Source organism: Chlorocebus sabaeus, chromosome 26, assembly GCF_047675955.1.
Source record: "Chlorocebus sabaeus isolate Y175 chromosome 26, mChlSab1.0.hap1, whole genome shotgun sequence".
NCBI lineage: Eukaryota > Metazoa > Chordata > Mammalia > Primates > Cercopithecidae > Chlorocebus > Chlorocebus sabaeus.
The window spans coordinates 21,239,594-21,262,687 of NC_132929.1; the positions used below are offsets into that span (position 1 = coordinate 21,239,594).

Genomic DNA, 23,094 nt, shown 5'->3' on the forward strand with positions numbered 1-23,094 from the left:
CCCAACCCTGTCCTCAAGTTCCGAAGCCACTGGCGGCGGGTCGCAGGGCCGGCCCCTGAGGCTCCGCCAGGGCTCCGCGAGGGGGCGGCACATCTATTTAATACCTGGGGCGCTGCCGCGGGGCCGCAGCTCATCTCCCCGCCCCCAGCCGGCTCAGCGAGGCCGGCTGGCGCTGCTCCACCCGGGGCAGCGGGAGAGGCGGGTAGTGCTCGCGTCCGCCGCGCCGGCCGCTGGAGGCTGGCTCCCAGGTCTGACAGGTTCGGGGCCGGACGCCCACAGCCGCCGCCTCTCCCCGCCCTGCGCGAGGCCACGCGCGTGCGCCGGGCGAGGCGCGCGAGGGAGGGGTCGGCGCCCGGACACGCAGGCCTGGCGCGCAGGGCTGGGGCGCCCGCGAGGGGCGGGGGCGCGCGGCCCGACCCGACCCGCCCCTCGCCCTGAGGCTGGCTTGGGGGACCCCGCGCCGCCTCCGCCCAGGGATCACTCACTGGCGAACGAAAGGGACTCCAGACGGCCCTTTCCACCTCCCCAGGCTGGGAGGCAAGTGCGGTCGGAGGGTCACGCCGGGGGCTGGGCGTTGCTGCTGCTAGGAGTTCCCTTCACCAAAAGTGGGTCTCAGGATTCTCGGGTCGGGATCTGGGTTGCGGGTGCTCGGCAGAAGACAAACCCAGCACTTCTCTTGCTACCTGGAAAGGCAAGCAGCTTTTCTCTCCTCGAATTGCTTGTCTCTGGCAAATTGGCAACATGTGCTGCAGTGAGAGGGCAAGGCTGTCGTCGTCAGCAGTTCTGTGTCCTACTGTTTTTCAGCAAATATGTGTTGTCCTCTTTGTGCTCTCTGCCATGTTCCTTTTTCCTTCAGGGTATTTACGATATGGACTAAACCCAAGCATAGAAAATCTAGTACAGGCATACCTCGGAGATATTGCGAATTTGGTTCCAGACCACCGCAATATGGCAATAAAGTGAGGTCTCACAAATATTTCATGTCCCAGTGCAAATACAATCATGTTTATAATGTAGTCTATTAAGTGTGTTATGGTAAAACAATGGGCGTACCTTAATTTAAAATATTGGGAGAGAGGGAGGAAAAAGTATATATACTTTGGTTAATTGATCTGAGGAAGGAGGGTCGCTTGAGCCCAGAAGTTGGAGATTACAGTGAGCTATGATTGTGCCTCTGCACCCCAGCCTGGCGACAGAGTGAGACCGTGTCTCTAAAAATAAACGAGTAAATAAAATACATGACTGCTAAAAAATGCTAACAATCGGCTGGGCGTGGTGGCTCATGCCTGTAATCCCGACCCTTTGGGAGGCTGAGGCAGGCAGATCACCTGAGGTCAGGAGTTCAAGACCAGCCTGACCAACGTGGAGAAACCCCCTCTCTACTAAAAATACAAATTAGCCGGGAGTGGCGGCGCATGCCTGTAATCCCAGCTACTAGGGAGGCTGAAGCAAAAGAATCGCTTGAACCCGGGTGGCGAAGGTTGTGGTGAGCCGAGATTGCACCATTGCACTCCAGTCTGGGCAACAAGAGCAAAACTCCGTCTAAAAAAAAAAAAAAGTGCTAGCAATCATCTAGGCCTTTAGCAAGTCATTTTCTTTTCTAGTGGAGGGTCTTTGCTCCATGTTGATGGCTGCTGACTGATATGGATGGTGGCTGCTGAAGGTTGGGGTGGCTGTGGCAATTGCTTATAATAAGACAACAATGACATTTGCTACATCTGTTGACTCTTGTTTTCATGAAAGAGTTCCTGATGGCGTGTGATGCTGGTTAATATTTCACCCACAGTGGACCTTTCAAAATTGGAGTCAATCCAGTTTTCTCAAACCCTGTCTCTGCTTTATCAACTAAGTTTATGGAATATTCAAATCCTTTGTTGCCATTTCAACAGTGTTCACAGCATCTTCACAAGGAGTAGATTCTATCTCAAGAAACCACTCTCTTTGCTTATCTATAAGAAGTAGCTCCTCATCTGTTCAAATTTTATGAGATTGCAGCAATTCAGTCACATCTTCAGGTTCCACTTCTAGTTCTTGCTATTTCCACCACATCTACAGTTACATCCTCCATTGAAGTCTTGAATCCCTCAAAATCATCCATTAAGGTTAGAATCCACTTCTTGCAAAATCCTGTTGATGTTGATATTTTGACCTCCCATGAATCACGAATGTTCTTAATGGCATCTGGAATGCTGAATCCTTTCGAGAAGTTTTTCAGTTTACCCAGGTCCATCAGAGGAATCAATGGCAGCTACAGCCTTAGGAAAGGTATTTCTTCTTTTATTCATTTATTTTTTTTTTTTTTGAGATGGAGTTTCACTGTCATTGCCCAGGCTGGAGTGCAATGGTGCAATCTCAGCTCACCGCAACGTCTGCCTCCTGGGTTCAAACGATTCTCCTGCCCCAGCCTCCCAAGTAGCTGGGACTACAGGCATGTGCCACCACACCTGGCTAATTTCTTTATCTCTTTTTTTTTTGAGACTGAGTCTGGCTCTGTCGCCCAGGCTGGAGTGCCGTGGCGCGATCTTGGCTCACTGCAAGCTCCGCCTCCCGGGTTCACACCATTCTCCTGCCCCAGCCTCCCGAGTAGCTGGGACTACAGGCGCCGCCACCATGCCTGGCTAATTTTCTGTATTTTTAGTAGAGATGGGGTTTCACCGTGTTAGCCAGGATGGTCTCGATCGCCTGACCTCGTGATCTGCCCGCCTCGGCCTCCCAAAGTGCTGGGATTACAGGCTGAGCCACCGTGCCCGGCCGGCATTTTTAGTAGAGACGGGGTTTCACCATGTTGGCCAGACTAGTCTCGAACCCCCGACCTCAGGTGGTCCGCCTGTGTTGGCCTTCCAAAGTGCTGGGGTTACAAGCGTGAGCCATTGCGCCAGATGAGCTATAGAGCACAGGTAGAGTAGATTTAGAATAATTCTTAAGGGCCCTAGAATTTTCAGAATGGTAAATGAGCACTGGCCTTAACTTAAAGCTATGGGCTGCATTAGCCTCTAACAAGAGAGTAAGATTGAAAAACTTCCGGAAAGGATTCAGCATTCCAGATGCCATTAAGAGTAGGATTGTCCTTTTGAAAGTCTGAAGCCAGGCATCAACTTCTCTCTAACTATGAAGGCCCTAGGTGGAATCTTCTTCCAACAGAAGGCTGTTTCCCCTGTATTGAAAATCTGTTGTTTAGTGCGGTCACCTTTAATGATTGTAGCTACACCTTGTGGACAGTTTGTTGCAGTTTCTCCATCAGCATTTGCTGCTGCTGCTTGCACTTTTATGTTATGGAAATCACTTTTTTCCTTAAACCTCATGAACCAACCTCTGCTAGCTTCAAACTTTTCTTTTTTTGTTAAAAAAATTATTTTATTTATTTATTTTTAAATAGAGACAGGGTCTTACTTTGTTGCCCAGGCTGGTCTGGGCATTTCTTCTTTCCTTCAAGAACTTTTCCATTTCCCAGAGTCAAGCGATAAAAGTTTAAAACAAACAAACCCAATCAAAAAGAACTTTTCATTTGCATTTACAACTTGGGTAAGAAAAGGCATAGTGCAGGGCGTGGTGACTGACACCTGTAATCCCAACACTTTGGGAGTGGCCAGGCGGATCACCTGAGGTCAGGAGTTCAAGACCAGCCTGGTCAACGTGGTGAAACCCTGTCTCTACTAAAAATACAAACATTAGCTGGGTGTGGTGGCACATGCCGAGTAGCTCCCAGCTGCTCAGGAGGCTGAGGCAGGAGAATCACTTGAACCTGGGAAGTGGAGGTTGCAGTGAGCCTCATACTATTACACTCCAGCCTGGACAACAGAGCAAGACTCCATCTCAAGAGAAAAAAAAAAAAGAAAAGGCATAGCTTTCAGCCTATTTCAACTTTCTTTTTTCTTTCCTTCCTTCCCTTCCCTTCCTCCCTTCCCCTTCCCCTCCCTTCCCTCCCTCCCTCCCTCCTTCCCTTCCTTCCTTCCTTCCTTCTCTCCTTCCCTTACTTCCTTTTTGGAGTGCAGAGGCACAATCATGGCTCACTGAAGCCTCTACTGCCTGGGCTCAGGCAATTCTCCCACCTTAGCCTCCCAGAGTGTTAGGATTATAGGTGTGAGCCACCATGCCCATCCCTGTCTCAGCTTTCCATATGCCTATCTCACTATGGTTAATAATTTCAAGCTTTTGATTTAAAGTGAGAGATATACAACTCTTCCTTTCACTTAAACACTTAGAGGTCATTGTAGGGTTATTAACTGGCCCAATGTTAATATTGTGTCAGGGAATAGGGAGGGCCAAGGATAGGCAGAGTGAAGGGGGACGGTTGGTCAATGGAGCAGTCAGAACACATACAACATGTATCAGTTAAGTTTGTCATCTTATATGGACAAGGTTTGTGATGCCCACAAATAATTACAATAGTAATATCAAAGATCACTGATCACAGATCACCATATCAGATATAATAATAATGACAAGGTTTGAAATATTAAGAGAATTACCAAAATGTGACACAGAGACATGAAGTGAGCCCAGGTTATTGGAAAATGATGGCGACAGACTCGCTTGACATAGGGTTGCCATAAACCTTCAATTTGCAAAACTGGCAGTATCTGAGAAGTGCGAGAAAGTGAAGCACAATAAAACAAGGTATGCCTGTAGAGATGTCCTTTGGCTTTTGGATCTAACGAAAAAAAAAACAAACAAAAAACAAGATGTGGTAACTCACACCTATAATCTCAACACTTTGGGAAGCCAAGGGGAGAGGACCTCTTGAGGTCAGAACTTCAGGACCAGCATGGGCAACATATTGAGACCCCGTCTCTCCAAAAATTGTTTTAAAAGCCTCCAAGGAATTGGCGGTTGCAGTGAGCTATGATTGTGCCACTGTACTCCAGCCTGAGTAATAGAGTGAGACCCCATCTTTAAAACCAAAACAAAACAAAACCAAAAAAAGAGGAAGAAGAAATAATTGCGGTTTTTTTGTTTTTTGCTTTTTTGAGACAGGGTCTTGTTCTGTTGCCAAGGCTGGAGTGCAGCAGTACGATCTCAGCTCACTGCAGCCTTGACCTCCTGGGCTCAATCTATCCTCTCGCCTCAGCCTTTTGACTAGCTGGGACCATAGGCGCTTGTCATCATGCCCGGCTAATTTTTGTATTTTTTTCCTTGTAGAGATAGTGTTTTGTCATGTTGCCCAGGCTGGCCTTGAACTCCTGGGCTCAAGTGTTCCTCCTGCCTCAATCTCCCTAAGTGCTGGGATTACAGGTGTGAGCCACCACGCCCAGCCAATATTTAATTCTGAGTAGTAGCTTCTGAGTTAAACCTAAATTATAATGTCACAATGGAGTGGCAATATGCACCCCTAGCAAAGTCTTAAGAGTTTTTTTGTTTGGTTGGGGTTTTTTTTTTTTTTTTTTTTGAGACAGGATCTTGCTCTGTCACCCAAGCTGGAGTGCAGTAGTGTGATCTTGGCTCACTGCAACCTCTGCCTACCTGGTTCAAACAATTCTCATGCCTCAGCCACCCAGGTAACTGTGATTACAGGCAAGCACCACCATGCCTGGCTAATTTTTTTATTATTTATTTATTTATTTATTATTATTTTTTGAGACGGAGTTTTGCTCTTGTTGCCCAGGCTGGAGTGCAGTGGTGCGATCTCTGCTCACTGCAACCTCCGACTCCAGGGTTCAAGCAATTCTCCTGCCTCAGCCTCCTGGGTACCTGAGATTACAGGCGCCTGCCACCACCCCCAGCTAATTTTTTGTATTTTTAGTAGCGACAGTATTTCATCATATTGGCCAGGCTGGTCTCGAACTCCTGATCTCAGGTGATCCACCAGCCTCGGCCTCCCAACGTGCTGGGATTACAGGTGTGAGCCACCGTGCCCAGCCTAATTGTTCTATTTTTAGTAGAGACGAGGTTTCACTATGTTGGCCAGGCCGATCTCAAACTCCTGGCCTTAAGTGATCCACCCACTTCAGCCTCCCAAAGTGCTGGGATTACAGGCATGAGCTACCATGCCTGACTGTTTTAGAGATTCTTAATCTAGATTTTCTGAGTGGGTTTTAGGGAGTTTGGGAGGCCTTAAACTTATGTGCAAAATTTTGTGGACATGTATATTTTCTGGGATAAGTCTTTTAGCTTTCATTATATTCTCAAATTGGATTGAGTCAAATTAGGTTAAAAACAATAACATTGTCAGGAGAGCTCATCACAAAGGTCAAGCCCCTAGCTTCTACTTGAGTTGAATTGTAGGGCAAACTCCTATTTATCCAGCGTTTTTTTTTTTTTTTTTTTTTTTTTTTTGAGACGGAGTCTCGCTCTGTCGCCCAGGCTGGAGTGCAATGGCCGGATCTCAGCTCACTGCAAGCTCCGCCTCCCGGGTTTACACCATTCTCCTGCCTCAGCCTCGCGAGTAGCTGGGACTACAGGCGTCCGCCACCTCGCCCGGCTAGATTTTTTTTGTATTTTTTAGTAGAGACGGGGTTTCACCGTGTTAGCCAGGATGGTCTCGATCTCCTGACGTCGTGATCCGCCCGCCTCGGCCTCCCACGGTGCTGGGATTACAGGCATGAGCCACCGCACCCAGCCATCCAGCGTTTATGAATGTCGTATTTTTATAACAGTCCACATGTATTACCAAATTTCAAGTCACAAGAAATACAATAAAAAGTCACATGAAACATCATTTTCCTCTGAAGATTGAAATGGCACTTTAGAATCTTGTATGCCTCAGATGCAAGAAATAAACTCCTTTAAATATGACTCCTCAGATTTAAATGCCCACCATATTTCTACAGAGCTGCAGCCATGGGAATCAAGGTAGGAAACCTAGATCAGAGATTCCATGTTCCCTAGACCAGGAAGGGAAAACTATTTCCCAGTTAACCAGGGCACTCTGGTAATAATCAGCTGAAAGGAGAAATCTTACTGGGAGTTGCTTTCCTAACTCCAAATATTTTAATCCACCGGGTTTGGGAGTAGGTTTTTTTGTAGTTGTTTTGAATTTCACTTTGGTATACTGTCCGAAATTCTAATGAGAGATACAAATTAATAAAGAAAATATTTTAGGAGTGTAGGATCATTTTCTCTTTAGTATAAATCCTTCAAAGAAGATTCCATTAAAGGAAAGTGGATAGATGTTTTTAAGAAAAGTTAAGGCAAGAGCGTGGATTGTTTGGGGTACTTACAGCAAGCTTTGTTGAATAGGCCTGCAGTTCTGCATCCCAGTTTGTTTTTATTATTTTTCTCACTGGGTACCTGGAGAAAGTGATGGGAGGACAACAGAAACTCTACATGGTGATTTTAAAGTATATCCACAAATTCTGTGATACTCTATCCATCAAGAGGTGGAGCTTAATTTCCTTCCTATTGAGCGTGGACTGCACTAAATGAGTTGCATGTGTCCTATAATGAATATGGCAGAAGTGACTCTGTGTGACTTATAAGACTAGGTCATAAAAGGTATTGCAGCTGCCTCCTTATCCTCACACTGGGATCACTTGCACTAGGAGGAGCCAGCTACTGTGTCATGAGGAACTCAAGCGGCCCCGTGGAAAGGCCTGTGTGACGAGGAACTGAGGCCTCTTGCCAACAGCCGTGTGAGTGGACCCTCTAGTCCCAGCTAAGCCTTCAGATAACTATAGACTGGGCAGTGCTAACTAAAACCTTGAGAGATCCGGAGCCAGAACCACCCAGCTAAGCCATTCGCAGATGACCCACAGAGACTGCCTGAGATAAAAAGTGTTTGTTTTAAGATGGTAAGTTTTGAGATACTTCATTACACAGCAATAGATAACTAATATGTTACGTATCCATTTTCCTCTGTACCAGGAAAGACACTTTTCTTATTCCTTTATCACATGGGCTCTTGTTCCTCAGCCTGTCCTCAGACTAGTGGCATGATTCTATCATTGAGCTTCAAAATGGGCTAAATACATAGACTTCTGCAAATAGGCTTGGAATGTAACTGCAATTTGCAACCTTATTTCTATGCACTCAGAGTTTTTAACAATAGACAAATGAACTTTTGAAACAGTGCCCACTTATAATCTCGGTACTGCCTGCAATTCTGTTTGCTAGCTATTACTCAGTAGGTCATTCTTTTTTAAGAGACTTCATATGGTTTTCTAGTCTGAAGAATTTATTTATTTTTTATTTTAGTGAGACAGGTCTCACTATGTTGCCTAGGCTGGTCTTGAACTCCTGGGCTGAAGCGATCCTCCTGTCTCAGCCTCCCAAGTGTTGGGATTACAGATGCGAACCACCAAGCCCAGCCTGAATAACTTCTTTGCATGTCAGATGGAAAAGGTTGCCAGCCATTTAGCTAGTCTCTCAATCAGGCAACTCATAATATGCAGATTTAGGCAACAGCAGAAGCCTGTCAACTGAATTGCAAGACACATACCTTGGGACAGTTGAATGGGATGGACACAAAATTTCCTATGTCAAAATTTGTTTTCTGGTTCACATATCTCTTGAAAAAAATGGCTGGTTGTTGTGGCTCACGCCTGTAATGCCAGCACTTTGGGAGGCTGAGGTGGGCAGATCACCTGAGGTCAGGAGTTCGAGACCAGCCTGGCCAACATAGTGAAAACCCAGTCTCTACTAAAAATGCAAATTAGGGCTAGGTGTGGTGGCTCACGCCTGTAATCCCAACACTTTGGAAGGCTGAGGCAGGCGGATCACGAGGTCAGGAGTTCGAGACCAGCCTGACCAACATGGTGAAGCCCCCTATCCCTACTAAAATACAAAAATTATCAGGGCATGGTAGTGCGTGCCTGTAATCCCAACTACTCAAGAGGCTGAGGCAGGAGAATTGCTTGAACCCGGAAGGCGGAGGTCGCAGTGAGCCGAGATCATGCCACTACACTCTGGCCTGGACAACAGAGCAAGACTCCCTCTCAAAAAAAAAAAAAGAAAAGAAAATTAGCCGGCTGTGGTGGCGGGTGCCTGTAATTCCAGCTACTTGGGAGGCTGAGGTTGGACAATCTCTTGAACCTGGGAGGCGGAGGTTGCAGTGAGCTGAGATTGTGCCATTGCACTCCAGCCTGAGTGACAGAACAAGACTCCATCTCATTAAAACAAACAAACAAACAAAAAACCTACTGAAAATAATATCATAGCTAGGATACTTAAAGCTTGTGTGCCAGGTACTATGAGGGCACCTGACTTACATTAACTAATTTAATCATTACCACATCACTGTGATGAAGGTAGTGATTGAAAGCATGGGTCTTGGAGTCAGACAAATTGTGTTTGAGTCCTGGCCTCACCACTTATAGTTGTATGTTCTCTGGCAAACTATTTAATCCCTTTTTGCTTCAATTTTCTTACATATAAAACGGATATAATAGTACCCACTTCACAAGGGTTGTAGTAAGGATTAAATAAGATAATGCCAGTAAAGCATGTAAAACTTAGCATACGTAATTCCTAGCACACAGTATGTGTTCAATCAATGCCAGCTATTATTATTTTTATTTTCCTTTTTTTGTTGTTGTTGTTTACTTTTGACACAGCCTCAGGAGGTCCTGAGGACATGTGCCCCAAGCTATTATTTTTTTATGTAGATGAAGACATAGAGTCTCAGGGAGGTTAAGTATCTTGATCAGGATCATGCAATTAGCAAACAGAGCAAGAACTCAATTTGGATCAGCTTTGTTTCTGAGCTCAATCTCTTAACCATTACCCCACACAATCTGCTCAGTTTCTTTCTGCCCAAAGTGGAACGACCTACAGAAAAGCATCTAGACTCCGAAGCATGTCAGGAGAGATCCCTGTTTCGCATATCAATGATTTTTCAGAACCTTGAGACTTCAGTATCATCCTGTGAAATCCCCATTGAAAATCAGCAAAAAGAAAGTGGAAAAGTTTTTTAAAATTGAAATATGGGAGAAGGTGCTCCTTGGTTGAGGTTCAAATTCTGCATATTCCCCATCCCGAGAATGCATCTCTATTGGAGTATGTGGCCGTAGGAGGTTCCCATAGGATGTTTTAGAATGTGTCCCCTTATCTTCTTCAGGAGGGGATGAAAGCTGTTGAATGCATGGAACAAGGATTAGTGATGTGATACACAACTACAGTGAGTGTAATTGTTTATTCCTTCTATGAGTTGTTACCAGAAAGGAGTCCTGATCCAGACCCCAAGAGAGGGTTCTTGGATCTCGTACAAGAAAGAATTTGAGACAAGTTCGTAAAGTGAAAGCAAGTTTATTAAGAAAGTAAAGGGATAAAGCAAGGTGACTCCATAGGCAAAGCAGCCCTGAGGGCTGCTGGTTGCCCATTTTTATGGTTATTTCTTGATTATATGCTAAACAAGGGCTGGATTATTCATGCCTCCCCTTTTTATTATTTATTATTTTTTAGACAGAGTCTCATTCTGTTGCTCAGGCCTCCTAATTTTTGTATTTTTAGTAGAGACGGGGTTTCAGCATGTTGGACAGGCTGGTCTCGAATACATGGCCTTATGTGATCCACCCACCTCAGCCTCGCAAAGAGCTGGGATTATAGGCATGAGCTGCTGTGTTGGGCAATGCCTCTTCATTTTAGACCATATAGGGTAACTTCCTGACGTTGCCATGGGATTTGTAAACGGGCATGATGCTGGTGGGAGGGTAGCAGTGAGGACAACCGGAGGTCACTCTCATCGCCATGTTGTTTTTGGTGGGTTTTGGCCGGCTTCTTTACTGCAACCTGTTTTATCAGCAAGGTCTTTAAGATCTGTATCTTGTGCTGACCTCCTATGTCATTCTGTGACTTAGGATACCTTAAGTGTCTGGGAAGGAAGCCCAGTATGTTTCAGCCTTATTTTACCTAGCCCCTATTCAAGATGGAGTTGCTCTGGTTTAAATGCCTCTGACAGAGTGACTGGAGTTTCAATTTAATACCTCCTCTCAGGGAGGAGAAAGAGAAGGAGAAGGACCCAAAATAGATAAGAGAATTGCCCAAAGATGGCAAAGGCCCCCTTTTGGACAGGGAGGAGATAAAGGAGAGGGTCAAGAGTCCATCTACCCTGTAAGGCCAACCAACCTGCCAGCCAAAACCGAAATGAAGTCAAGTTCATTGTATTCATAGCTTTGTTTTTTGCTTTCCCTTAGTTTTGTTTTTGTTTTGAGACAGAGTTTCGCTCTTGTTGCCTGGGCTGGAGTGCCATGGCACAATCTTGGCTCACTGCAACCTCCACCTCCCGGGTTCAAGCAATTCTCCTGCCTCAGCCTCCCAAGTAGTTGGGACTACAGGCATGTGCCACCATGCCCGGCTAATTTCTGTATTTTTTTTTTTTTTTTTGAGACGGAATCTCACTCTGTTCCCCAGACTGGAGTGCAGTGGCGCGATCTCCGCTCACTGCAAGCTCCGTCGCCTCCCGGGTTCACGCCATTCTCCTGCCTCAGCCTCCCGAGAAGCTGGGACTACAGGCGCCCACCAGCATGCCCGGCTAGTTTTTTTTGTATTTTTAGTAGAGATGGGGTTTCACCATGTTCGCCAGGATGGTCTCGATCTCCTGACCTCGTGATCCGCCTGCCTCGGCCTCCCAAAGTGCTGGGATTACAGGCGTGAGCCACCGCGCCCAGCCTAATTTCTGTATTTTTATCAGAGATGGAGGTTTCACTGTGTTGGCTAGGCTGGTCTCGAACTCCTGACCTCAGGTGATCTGCCTGCCTTGGCCTCCCAAAGCGCTGGGACTACAGGCATTATCCACCGCGCCCGGCCAAACTGAGACCCTTAGTTTTAAAGTAAATGTTCCTATGGATTTCTCTAAGCATATCTGGCTGAAATTAGCGGGAGTAGGAGATCCAAGATGAGAAGGGGTTTTGAGTGTTAGGATACCAGCCCCAGAGCCTGAGGTGGTGACTGGACTGGAGGAGCTTAAAGTTAAGGGTGGAAGGCTGAACTTGGAAATGCACTGGGAGTTTCATCATAGACAGGAGCACCACAAGAGAACTCAGAGAACCTGATTCAGTTTCTAATTTTGTAATCCATTCACTGTGATCCCTAGCAGTGTAATATTAATAATTGTTCAGCTTATTTTCTTGTCTGTAAAAAGTGGAAAATAATGTTTGTCTTACCTATTTCATAGCAACACTGTAAGAATCAAATGGGATTTTGTATTAAGGGAGGAGACCACCCCTCATATCATCTTATGCCCAATTTCTGCCTCCAAAGAAAGAAGAAGTAAAAACTAAAAGGCAGAAATGAAATCCACAGGCAGACAGCCCGGGCGCTGCACCCTGGGCCCGGCAGTTAAAGATCGACCCCTGACTTAATTGGTTCTGTTATCTATAGATTACAGACATTCTTTAGAAACGCACTGTGAAAATCCCTATCTTGTTTTGTTCCGATCTAATTACCGGTGCATGCAGTCCCCATTCACATACCCCCTGCTTGCTCAATCAATCACGACCCTCTCACATGCACCCCCTTAGAGTTGTGAACCCTTAAAAGGGACAGGAATTGCCCACTCGGGGAGCTTGGCTCTTGAGACAGAAGTCTTGCCGATGCCCCCCGCCAAAGAAACCCCTTCCTTCTTTAACTCGGTGTCTGAGGAGTTTTGTCTGCCACTCGTCCTGCTACGGTATATGAAAGCATCTTCCTTCACCACTTTACCAGAAAGAGACATTAAAGACCATGCCACCTGAACTAAACTACAAAGCAAGGGTATGGACAAATGCCAATCATCAAGAATTCTCAGTCGGGGGTGGTGGCTCACCCCTGTAATCCCAGCACTTTGGGAGGCCGAGGCAGGCAGATCACTTCAGGCCAGGAATTCAAGATCAGCCTGGCCAACGTGGTGAAGCCCCATCTCTACTAAAAATACAAAAATTAGCCGGGCGTGGTGGTGTACGCCTGTAATTCCAGCTACTCGGAAGGCTGAGGCATGAGAATCACTTGAACCTGGAAGGCATAGGTTGCAGTGAGCCGAGATTGCGCCACTGTACTCCAGCCTGGGCAATAGAACAAGACTCTGTCTCAAAAAAGAACTTTCCACTTACGTTTGTCTCTTCTTAGGATTGCTAAACCCAGTCCTTGGTTTATTAATGACACATTCAGACTTATTTAGAACTTACTTAGAACTCCACCACACATTGTTACTTCATTCCTATCCTAAGCTGTTTTTGCATCCATAGCACCTGACCTCATACTTGCAGCAGGAACCCTGTAAATACTCATGGACAAATATATGCAAATATTTTAATCAGAGAGAGTTTATCCATAACCTTAAATTCTCCTTTAACATAAACATTTCTATTTCTTTAAGCTGGAGTGTAAGGCCATTTCTGAGGAATTTTTTAAGTGGTGATGTCAATGTGTCTTATAAGATCAGTGATTATTAATACACTGATAGTTCGTATTTATACTATATCTATTTCAAAGAACATTATAACATTTAGGAATCAAGCCAGAACAAAGAAGCAACTGCAGACAAAGTGACTCTTTTGTGGCCTCTAGTAACTTGTGGCTTCAAACAATGAAGGCCATTGTATAAACTCCTTTGAGGGTTATTGTGAGAATTAATTAGATTAAAATCTGCAAAGTGCTTTGAAGTTTTCCCAGAATTCCGTTATAAATAAAGATGACATTAATTTTTTTTTGAGGTATCTTTATGTCGGTCCTCCCAGAATCAAATGTAACAAGTTCACCTGCTATTGAACTGCCTGTGTTCCCTGAAGCAAAAACCCACGACTAAGCCAAATTTTACCTTTGGTGATTTTAAGCTGACCACAAGAGCACACACAATGGAGCACAATTTGTTGCCTTTATCACAAAGAGCTTGGTGTATGATATGCATGATGCAGTGTCTCATAATCCCTATGCCCCATGGTAATTACATATAAATTACTGTAGTTATTACAGCTATTTTATAGTGACCAACAAAGTTTTACCCTCCTCTTTGTTATTTATATTTGGATAATTTACATTCGGTTCATTTACAATAGGATTTAAAGCAGCCTTATCCCTAAACAATGTAAATGCTGAAAAACTTTCCCGATTCCAGTAACTGTTTAATCCTCATTGTATGAACAGAAGCACAAGCAGATATTAAAGACAGGAGTCTTAGATTCAACTGTCTAACAGCTAGGGCTCCTCGGGAACCCCTTCTCCTTAGTCTCCTGATCTTCTCTGATCCCAATCTTATCCCCAGTGACCCCCTCAGCCCATGCTGTCCTCCCCCCGTCCCAAGAAGGAGCAGCTCTGAATATTCTGAGTGCTGCACTTGGGGCAGCAGAAACTGTGGAGCAGCCCCAGGTGGGCCCTGGGGAATAGTAGGATAAGAGGCCTGTTGTAAATGAGGAACCTGTCTGGCAGGTGACCAACCTGGTTTGCTTGGGACTGAGGGGGGTTCCCAGGACATGGGACTTTCAGTTTACTGGAACTAATTCACCTGGGCATTAGATTAGGGTCTGGGACCCTGATATTGGCGGAGTCTTTTCTGGGTGGGGAGAGACTCTTACTTGGGAAACACACCTTGTTCCTTTTGGTTCCTGCAGCACACTGGTCTGGGTATGTCTTCTCAGGGAACTCTGGATGTGACTCCTGTACATGAAAATGGAAGAGGTCAGAGTTGTCCAAGAGGGAGGCCAGCCACATCCAGGCAAGGCCCCCATGGCCAGAACCCTGCTAGAGCCACCAAGGTCCCAGGTCAGTTCTGCAGCTTTGCAGGTGTTGAAATGACACCTGTGGGTCAGGCTGGGGAAACGAATGCATGCTAAACAACTGCCCTGAGACACTGGGTGGATTACTGTTCGGTTATCTTCATAATCCTGGGGGAATACACCTTTGCCATTTCCCTGGATGGCCCCCTTCACAGGACCAGTGATATGAGGAGCCAAGTTACCTTAGAGCTAGAACAAAGGTTTTTGTTTGTTTGTTTGTTTGTTGAGACAGAGTCTCCCTCTGTCACCTAGCCTAGAGTACAATGGCACAATCTCGGCTCACTGCAACTTCTGCCTCCCGGGTTCAAGCGATTCTTCCGCTCTAGGCTCCCAAGAAGCTGGGATTACAGGCACCCGCCATCATGCCTGGCTAATTTTTATATTTTTGTAGAGACGGGGTTCCACCATGTTGGCCAGGCTGGTCTTGAACTCCTGACCTCAGGTGATCCGCCCGCCTCGGCCTTCCAAAGTGCTGGGATTACAAGCGTGAACCACCGTACCCAGCCTAGAACAAAGGTTTTGAAAGGAGAAAAAGGTTGGTTGGTTGGTTGGAGACAGGGTCTTGCTCTGCTGCCCAGGCTGGAGTGCAGTGGTGTCATTTGGGGTCACTGCAACCTCTGCCTCTTCCTATGTGTCTTTTTTTTTTTTTTTAGACGGAGTCTTGCTCTGTTGCCCAGACTGGAGTGCAGTGGCGCAATCTCGGCTCACTGCAAACTCTGTCTCCCGGGTTCAAGTGATTCTCCTGCCAAGGCCTCCAGAGTAGCTGGGACTACAGGCGCCCGCCACCATGCCCGGCTAATTTTTTGTATTTTTTAAGTAGAGACGGGATTTCACTGTGTTAGCCAGGATGGTCTTGATCTCCTGACCTCGTGATCCGCCCGCCTTGGCCTCCCAAAGTGCTGAGATTACAGGCGTGAGCCGCCACGCCCAGCCCCTATGTGTAACTTTTAAGTGAAAGTGCAAAATCCTAGTCTAGTCTTTCTGGAAATTTTTCCCCAGGTCCACATCAGGTGAGGCCCACAGATAACCAACCCCTCTACTGTGTACTGATTCTTATAATTTAGGGGAGGACACTCACGTACTACTACTCTAACTGTCTTTAATCCTCCGAGTTGTGTTTAGTCCTGAGTTGTGACCTCAAAGCTCATAGGCCTGTCTTCCTTTTGTAAATAGTTTGGATATTTTTATCTCAAAGTGCATTATTTTGCACTTGCTCCCACGAGTGCTCGTTTGTCAATTGTCAGATCACACGGTCAGATTTATGGGCTCTTCTGATTATCTAGCTCAGGGATTGGCAGACTTTTTCTGTAGAAGTCCAGATAATAAATAATTTCAATTCCACCACTACTGGTCTGCAGCTCTTCTTATGGTAGCAGTTGTTGCATTTCTCTGTGGGAAAGAAAAGAGGATTAAACACCTCTTTCTTAGCAAAACAGAGAGTAGGCATATGTGTGACAGACACAAGATGTATTCTGTAGTTTTGTTTGGCAGGAGATGATCCATTTCAAAACAAATTAAGAAGACTTGGAAAAAATATAATTCAGTATTTGAATAATGCTGTTTCTTGTTCTTTTAAAAAAATAATTTTAGGCCAGGTGTGCTGGCTCACATCTGTAATCCCAGCACTTTGGGAGGCTGAGGCGGGTGGATCACGAGGTCAGGAGATCCAGACTATCCTGGCTAACATGGTGAAACTCGCCTCTACTAAAAATACAAAAACTTACCTGGGCGTAGTAGCAGGTGCCTGTGGTCCCAGCTACTTGGGAGGCTGAGACAGGAGAATGGCATGAACTCGGGAGACGGAGCTTGCAGTGAGCTGACGTCACACCACGGCACTCCAGGTTGGGTGACAGAGCAAGACTCCATCAAAAAAAAAAAAGTAATAATAATAATAATTTTCGCTTTGCGGTAATCCTCAGGTGTCAGTCAGTCACTCTGCCTTGTAGCAGCAGGCAACGAGAGAGTAAACAAATGAGCATGGCTGTGTTCCAATAAAACTTTATTTATGGAAACTGGGATGTGACTTTCATATAATTTTAATGTGTCACAAAATATTAGTTTCTTTCCATTTTTTTCAACCACTTAAAAATGTAAAAACCATTCTTAGTTTGCAGGCTGTACAAAAACAGGCACTGGCGGGATTTGGCCCAGCACTTACTGATCCCTGATCTAGACCTATCTGTGTAGAAGTGTTGTTAGAGGGTTTATCGCATATGCTCTCCTCCAGATCATTACACATGTTAGTGTGTCCTTTCCTAGCATGGATACCTGAGACTTAGGCTTTTGGTTTCATCAATCCTCACTTCCCAACGTTTTTAAAAATTTATTTATGTATTTATGTATTTATTTACTTATTTTGAGACAAGAGTCTCACTCTGTTGCCCAGGCTGGAGTGCAGTGGGGCCATCTCAGCTTGCTGCAACCTCCGGTGCTCCTGGGTTCAAGCAATTCTCTACCTCAGCCTCCTGAGTAGCTGGGATTACAGGTGCTTACCACCATGCCTGGCTAATTTTTGTATTTTTAGTAGAGACGGGGTTTCACCATGTTGGCCAGTCTGGTCTTGAACTCCTGACCTTGTGATCCACCCACCTCAGCCTCCCAAAGTGCTGTTATTACAGGTGTGAGCAAAAGCACCTGGTGTATTTTATTTCTTATTTTTATTTTTATTTGTTTTTCTTTTGAGACAGACTTTCACCCTATTGCCCAGGCTGGAGTGCAGTGGCACAATCTTTACTCACTTCAACCTCAGCTTCTGGGTTCAAGCAATTCTTCTGCCTTAGCCTCCCAAGTAGCTGGGACTACAGGCACCCACTACCATACTAGGCTAATTTTTTTTTTTTTTTTTTTTTTTTGAGATGGAGTCTTGCTCTGTCACTCAGGCTTTAGTGCAGTGGCACGATCTCGGCTCACTACAAGCTCCACCTCCCAGGTTCACACCATTCTCCTGCTTCAGCCTCCTGAGTAGCTGTGACTACAGGCACCTGCCACCATGCCTGGCTAATTTTATGTATTTTTAGTAGAAAAGGGGTTTCACTGTGTTAGCCAGGATGGTCTCTATCTCCTGACCTCGTGATCCACCTGCCTCGGCCTCCCAAAGTACTGGGATTACAGGCGACAGCCACCGCGCCCAGCCTCATGCTCAGCTAATTTTTGTATTTTTAGTAGAGACAGGGTTTCACCATGTTGGCCAGGCTGGTCTTGAACTCCTAACCTCAAGTGATCCACCCGCCTCAGCCTTTCAAAGTACTGATATTACGGGCATGAGCCACTGTGCCCGGTCCTCAAATGTACTATTAAGGTGGCAGTATTTATACCACCCAACTGCCTTTGTTTGGGTCAGGTATAGCTGGGGCCCTGGAACCCACCAGAGTGCTTGCTTGTGGCTGTTCAAGCCTCTTAGTGGCTCCTATGAAAATACACTGGACCTTTCAAAATGGAAATCTGATTGTGTCTCCAACCTCTTCCATGCCCCCACCCTCACCTCAGGCACTTGCCTTCCTCTGAGCTGTGGCTGCGCTAAACTTATGTTTTCTGGGGTTCTGACCACAGGCCTTTTCATGTGCAGTTTCCTCACTTGGAATGCCTTTCTTCATCATTCCTTTAGCTAGTTAATTACGTAAGCTCTCTAGAGCCACTCTCCTCCATGGCACCCATCATGCCCCAAGTCTGGATGAGTCCATTTGTTAAATGTTTCACTGTGTAATGTTACTTTCATTAGTGGCATTATTTGACTAATGGCTGCTACTAACTCTCATTAGACTCTAAGCTCCAAGAGAGTGGGGGACTGTATCTTTGGACACCACTGTATCTTCTGCACCTGGCACTGTGCCTGGCACAGAGTAGGTGGTCAACAAGCACCCCAGTAGGACACAGCCTGCTGCCTGGGGCACTGATGCCTATGACAGTTCCCTCCCTTTACTAGCAGAGTGAACTTAGAGGAATTATAAGATCTCTTTGAGCCTCAGTGTCCTTCTATGTAAAATGGAGGTAATAACATAACTAGTGTCTTTGGGTTATGGTGACTTAAATGAGATAATGTGTCTGGCACATGGCCCGATCTAGTCACTACTAGATTAACATTAGTCTCCTTCTCCCTTCCTTTTATTGAGGTCCGTTCCATGGGTGCCTGACACCCAGATATCACTTGCCCAGATTCTCCCAAGTACACGGGTCTCCATCTTTCTGTTGAGAACTGCACAGTTTCCATCGATAAATCCAGAATTAGAGATGTGACTACCTATGCCCTTCACACATCTGCTGCCTTCCCAGGAACTGTCACTTGGGCCTCTACTTCCCTCCCCTACCTTGAATCAACAGGCCCCACCCATTATTTTTGCTTCTGAGCTAGTTCCTTATTGCCTCACAAAACATTTCACTTTCATGCAACTCTTATTAGCCTGTCCTTTAGAAACCTGTCCAAGGTTTTATTAAGGTTTCTAGGTGAATAATACTAAGCTGTTCTTTATCTACTTTTCCATTTTTTTAACCACATAAAAATATAAAAACCTAACAGAAATTTGTCAAATTTTTTCTTTGAAGATATCATCTTGACAGTCTTCTCTGAAATTAATTTTATTTATTTAACTTGCCTATTTCACAAATGAACCATAATTTCCTAGGTTCCCTTTATAAATTTTTAAATGATAATAAATATTGTCATGTAATAACAATTTTAATATTTTGCGCCCACTGTGTTAGGAACCTTACATACACTAATTAATTAATTAATTATTATTATTTTTTGAGACAGAGTCTCACTCTGTCACCCAGGCTGGAGTGCAGTGGCACAATCTAGGCTCACTACAACCTCCACCTCCAGGGTCCAAGGTATTCCTGGGCTTCAGCCTCCTGAGTAGCTGGGATTACAGGCATGCGCCACCACGCCCGGCTAATTTTTTTGTGTTTTTAGTAGAGACAGGGTTTTGCCATGTTGACCACGCTGGTCTTGAACTCCAAGTGATCCACCCACATTGGCCTCCCAAAGTGTTGGGATTACAGGTGTGGGCCACCATGCCCAGCCCACTATTGAATATAATCCTTGTAACAATCCTGCATAGTGGACACTATTGTTCCCATTGTATACATGGAATAAATAAAATTTTATAAATATTTTGTTCTAAGTCACACAGTTAGGAATCAAGATTTGTATCAGGTTTGTATGAGTCAAGTGCCCATTGTCTTTTCACTCTGACGTTTTTCCTCTCTTCTTATGCTTGTTGGTTCATAATGGTAGTGGGGAGGGTATGTGTGTCATATTTTTACTTTTCCAACCTCCTAAATGTACATCCAGTTGTTATAACTAGTTACCCAATTTTGCCAATGGCCCCTCAATGTCATGTTGCACTTCCATCAGAAGTTGGGTAAGTCTTGAAGTATCATCCTTGTGTTGAAAACAGTAATTATCCATCAATCTATCCATCCACCCATCCATTCAATATTCCTTAAGAGTCTATACCAGATGCTATACTATGTGCTAAACATGTCTTAGGCCAAAGAAATGCATCCCTAGTTTTTAAAATGAAGACATTGTGGAGTTAGTGGAAGAGGCATTGGTGGGTTGGGGGATTAGGGTAGGGATGGAGAAGAGAAGGAAGGGAAAGGAAAGAACTTCCTATGAAGTCATTCACCTGGGCACATGAGTATGATGGGGGAAGGCAGGGGAAGATACTGAGATTCTTACACAGCAAGATAGGAATGATAAGGCAAAACCAACAGAATTTTGCCCTAGCATGAAATACTGCCTGTTTGTGGTACCTTATGATTTTCAGTTCCCTTCTCCAGAAGCTGATACTTTCCTGTATCTCTGATGTTCTGTTTACTTTTTTTCAAGCCACTTTTAGAAATTGGCCAGCATATGCACATGGTGGTGCAGCATATGGATGTGGTAGGCCCAGCTACTTGGGAGGCTGAGGCAGGAGGATCACTTGAGCCTGGGAGGTTGAGGCTGCAGTAAGCTATGATTGAGTCACTGCACTCCAGCCTGGCATGATGACAGCTCACTGCAAGCTAGGTTAGTGGAAGATAAAGGCTCTCTCAGGCTGCCAACTCTCAGGCTGCCAAAAAAATCAAGTTTCTGACTCTAATCAGGTCTTGAGAGCAAGACTGTCTCAAAAATAAATAAATAAATAAATAATCAGCCAACATAGATGTTAACCTTTGCATTTTGTGTTCTCTGTGTAGGTAGCATCCACACTTGTCTCAACGGCCTACCAGAATTGTGACAGTAGATTCAAGTTATGCTTTATAAAAGTTTTAAACTGATTTACTGGACTTAAGAAGGGGTTTACTTCTTTTTTTTTTTTTTGAGACAGAGTTTTGTTCTCGTTGCCCAAGCTGGAGTGCAATGGTGTGATCTCGGCTCACTGCAACCTCCGCCTCCTGGGTCCAAGTGATTCTCCTGCCTCAGCCTCCTGAGTAGCTGGGATTACAGGCACGTACCACCACATTTAGATAATTTTTTGTATTTTTAGGAGAGATGGGGTTTCACCATGTTGGCCAGGCTGGTCTTGAATTCCTGACCTCAGATGATCTGCCGGCCTCAGGCTCCCAAAGTGCTGGGATTACAGGCATGAACCACCACACCCGGCCTACTTCATTTTTTCCCTTGGTTTTCCATGTGTTTGTATGTGTGTAGTAGTCTGTTCTCACACTGCTATGAAGAAATGCCTAAGACTGGGTGATTTATGAAGGAAAGAAGTTTAATTGACTCACAGTTCCACATTGCTTGGGAGGCCTCAGGAAACTTACAGTCATGGCAGAAGGCAAAAAGCAGGTGCCTTCTTCACAGGGCAACAGGATGGAGTGAGTGCAAGCAGGGGAAATGCCAGATGCTTATGCAACCATCAGATGTCATGAGAATTCATTCACTATCATGAGAGCAGCGTATGGGAAATGGCCCCCATGATCCAATTACCTTCACCTGGTCCTGTCCTTGACATGTGGGGATAATGGGATGAGGTTTGGATGGGAACACAGAGCCAAATCATATCAGTGTGCATGATGAATGCATGTGCACACAAGTGTGTATAGACTTGTACATGTGAAAAGCAAGGGGGACCTGGATTGTTGTTCAATCATTAAAACATGCTCAGACAGAGTAATCCTGGTGACTAGAAGAGTCCTCACAGAGTGGCCTTTATCTTGGTAAGTTCATTGTGAAATCAGACTCTGAAACTTGATTTTATTAACAGCCTGAGAGTGCCTTCATCTCCCACTAACCTAGCTTACGAAAACTTGTAAATACAAAGGGAAATATTGTGAGTATGCAATAAAGTGTTTGTATGTTTTAGAGATCCATACTAAAGTAAATGGTTCTCTTGGTCAGCCTGGGCTGCTACAACAAAATACTATATACTTGGTGGCTTAGAAACAGCAGGAATATGTTGCTCACATTTCTGGAGGCTGAAAAGTCCAAGATCCAGGTGCCAGCAGATTCCATGTCTGGTGAGGGTCTGCTTCCTGCTTAAGAGACGGCTGTGTTCTCCCTCTGTCCTCACATGGTATAAGGGGCTAGGGGCCTCTTGAGATCTTGGCACTTATCTCATGAGGGCTCTGTCTCCATGACTTAATCGTCTCCAAAAAGGCTCCACCTCCTAATATCACCTGGGTGGGGTAGGATTTCAACATATGAATTCTGGGGGACAGAAACATTTACACCATGGCAGTAGGGAGGGATCTAGGATTTTCTTTAATATAGTTTAGTTTTTAAAAGTGGGAGAAAGTGAAGCAAGTGTAAGAAAATCTTGATTATGATCAAACATGGTTATAGGGTATTTCATACTATTCATTATACCTTATATATATTCATCATATTATTTCCTTCACTTTTTTCCTTTTACTTATTTAAAAACCTAGAATACTTTTGTATGTTTCAAATTTTTCTTTTTTTTTAACTTTTATTTTAAGTTGAGGAGTGCGCGTGCAGATTTGTTATACAGGTGAACTCTTGTCGTGGAGGTTTGTTATATGGATTATTTTGTCACCTAGGTATTACAAGCCTAGTACCCACTAGTCATTTTTCCCAATCCTCTCCCTGCTCCCACCTTCCACCTTCCAGTAGGCCCCCAGTGTGTGTTGTTCCTCTCTTTGTGTTCATGTGTTCTCATCATTCAGCTTCCACTTATAAGTAAGAACATGTGGTATTTGGCTTTCTGTCCCTGCATTAGTTTGCTAAGGATAATGGACTCAAGCTCCATCTATGTCCCTACAAAGGACATGATCTCACTCTTTCTGGTGGCTGCATAGTATTCCATGGTGTATATATACCATGTTTTCTTTATCCAGTCTACCATTCATGGACATTTAGGTTGATTCCATGTCTTTGCTATTATGAATAGTCTTGCAACAAACATATGTGTGGATGTGTCTTTACGATAGAATGATTTATATTCCTTTGGGTATATCCAGTAATGGGATTGCTGGTTCAAATGGTAGTTTTGTTTTTAGATCTTTGAGAAATCACCACACTGTTTCT

General features: G+C 44.8%; 2 protein-coding genes and 1 non-coding gene across 6 annotated transcripts in view; 2 read left to right on the forward strand and 1 right to left on the reverse strand.

Annotated features, from left to right (window-relative positions):
- The window catches only part of SLC30A4 (solute carrier family 30 member 4), a 45,054-nt gene extending 44,733 nt beyond the window's left edge, over positions 1-321 (reverse strand). Inside the window, exon 1 of one of the 2 annotated variants that reach the window (XM_038009944.2) lies at positions 105-321. The gene's annotated coding sequence lies outside the window, so the exon portion shown is untranslated. The remainder of the gene's footprint in view (positions 1-104) is intronic. The other variant, XM_008016744.3, reaches the window with a different exon arrangement.
- A 5,984-nt stretch (positions 322-6,305) lies between these two features.
- The window catches only part of LOC103245694 (putative Dresden prostate carcinoma protein 2), a 35,303-nt gene continuing 18,514 nt past the window's right edge, over positions 6,306-23,094 (forward strand). The window contains exons 1-2 of one of the 3 annotated variants that reach the window (XM_008016749.3): positions 6,306-7,727; positions 14,484-14,607. In XM_008016749.3, the coding sequence (XP_008014940.1) occupies positions 7,725-7,727; positions 14,484-14,607 (127 nt within the window). In that variant the 5' untranslated portion in view covers positions 6,306-7,724. Of the gene's footprint in view, positions 7,728-14,277; positions 14,608-20,932; positions 21,159-23,094 lie in introns of those variants that run through there. The other 2 variants (XR_012091480.1, XM_008016747.3) reach the window with 2 other exon arrangements.
- On the forward strand, positions 15,958-16,085 carry LOC119628193 (small nucleolar RNA SNORA41). The gene has a single exon (XR_005244497.1). It is a non-coding gene; the product is annotated as a small nucleolar RNA SNORA41 (small nucleolar RNA).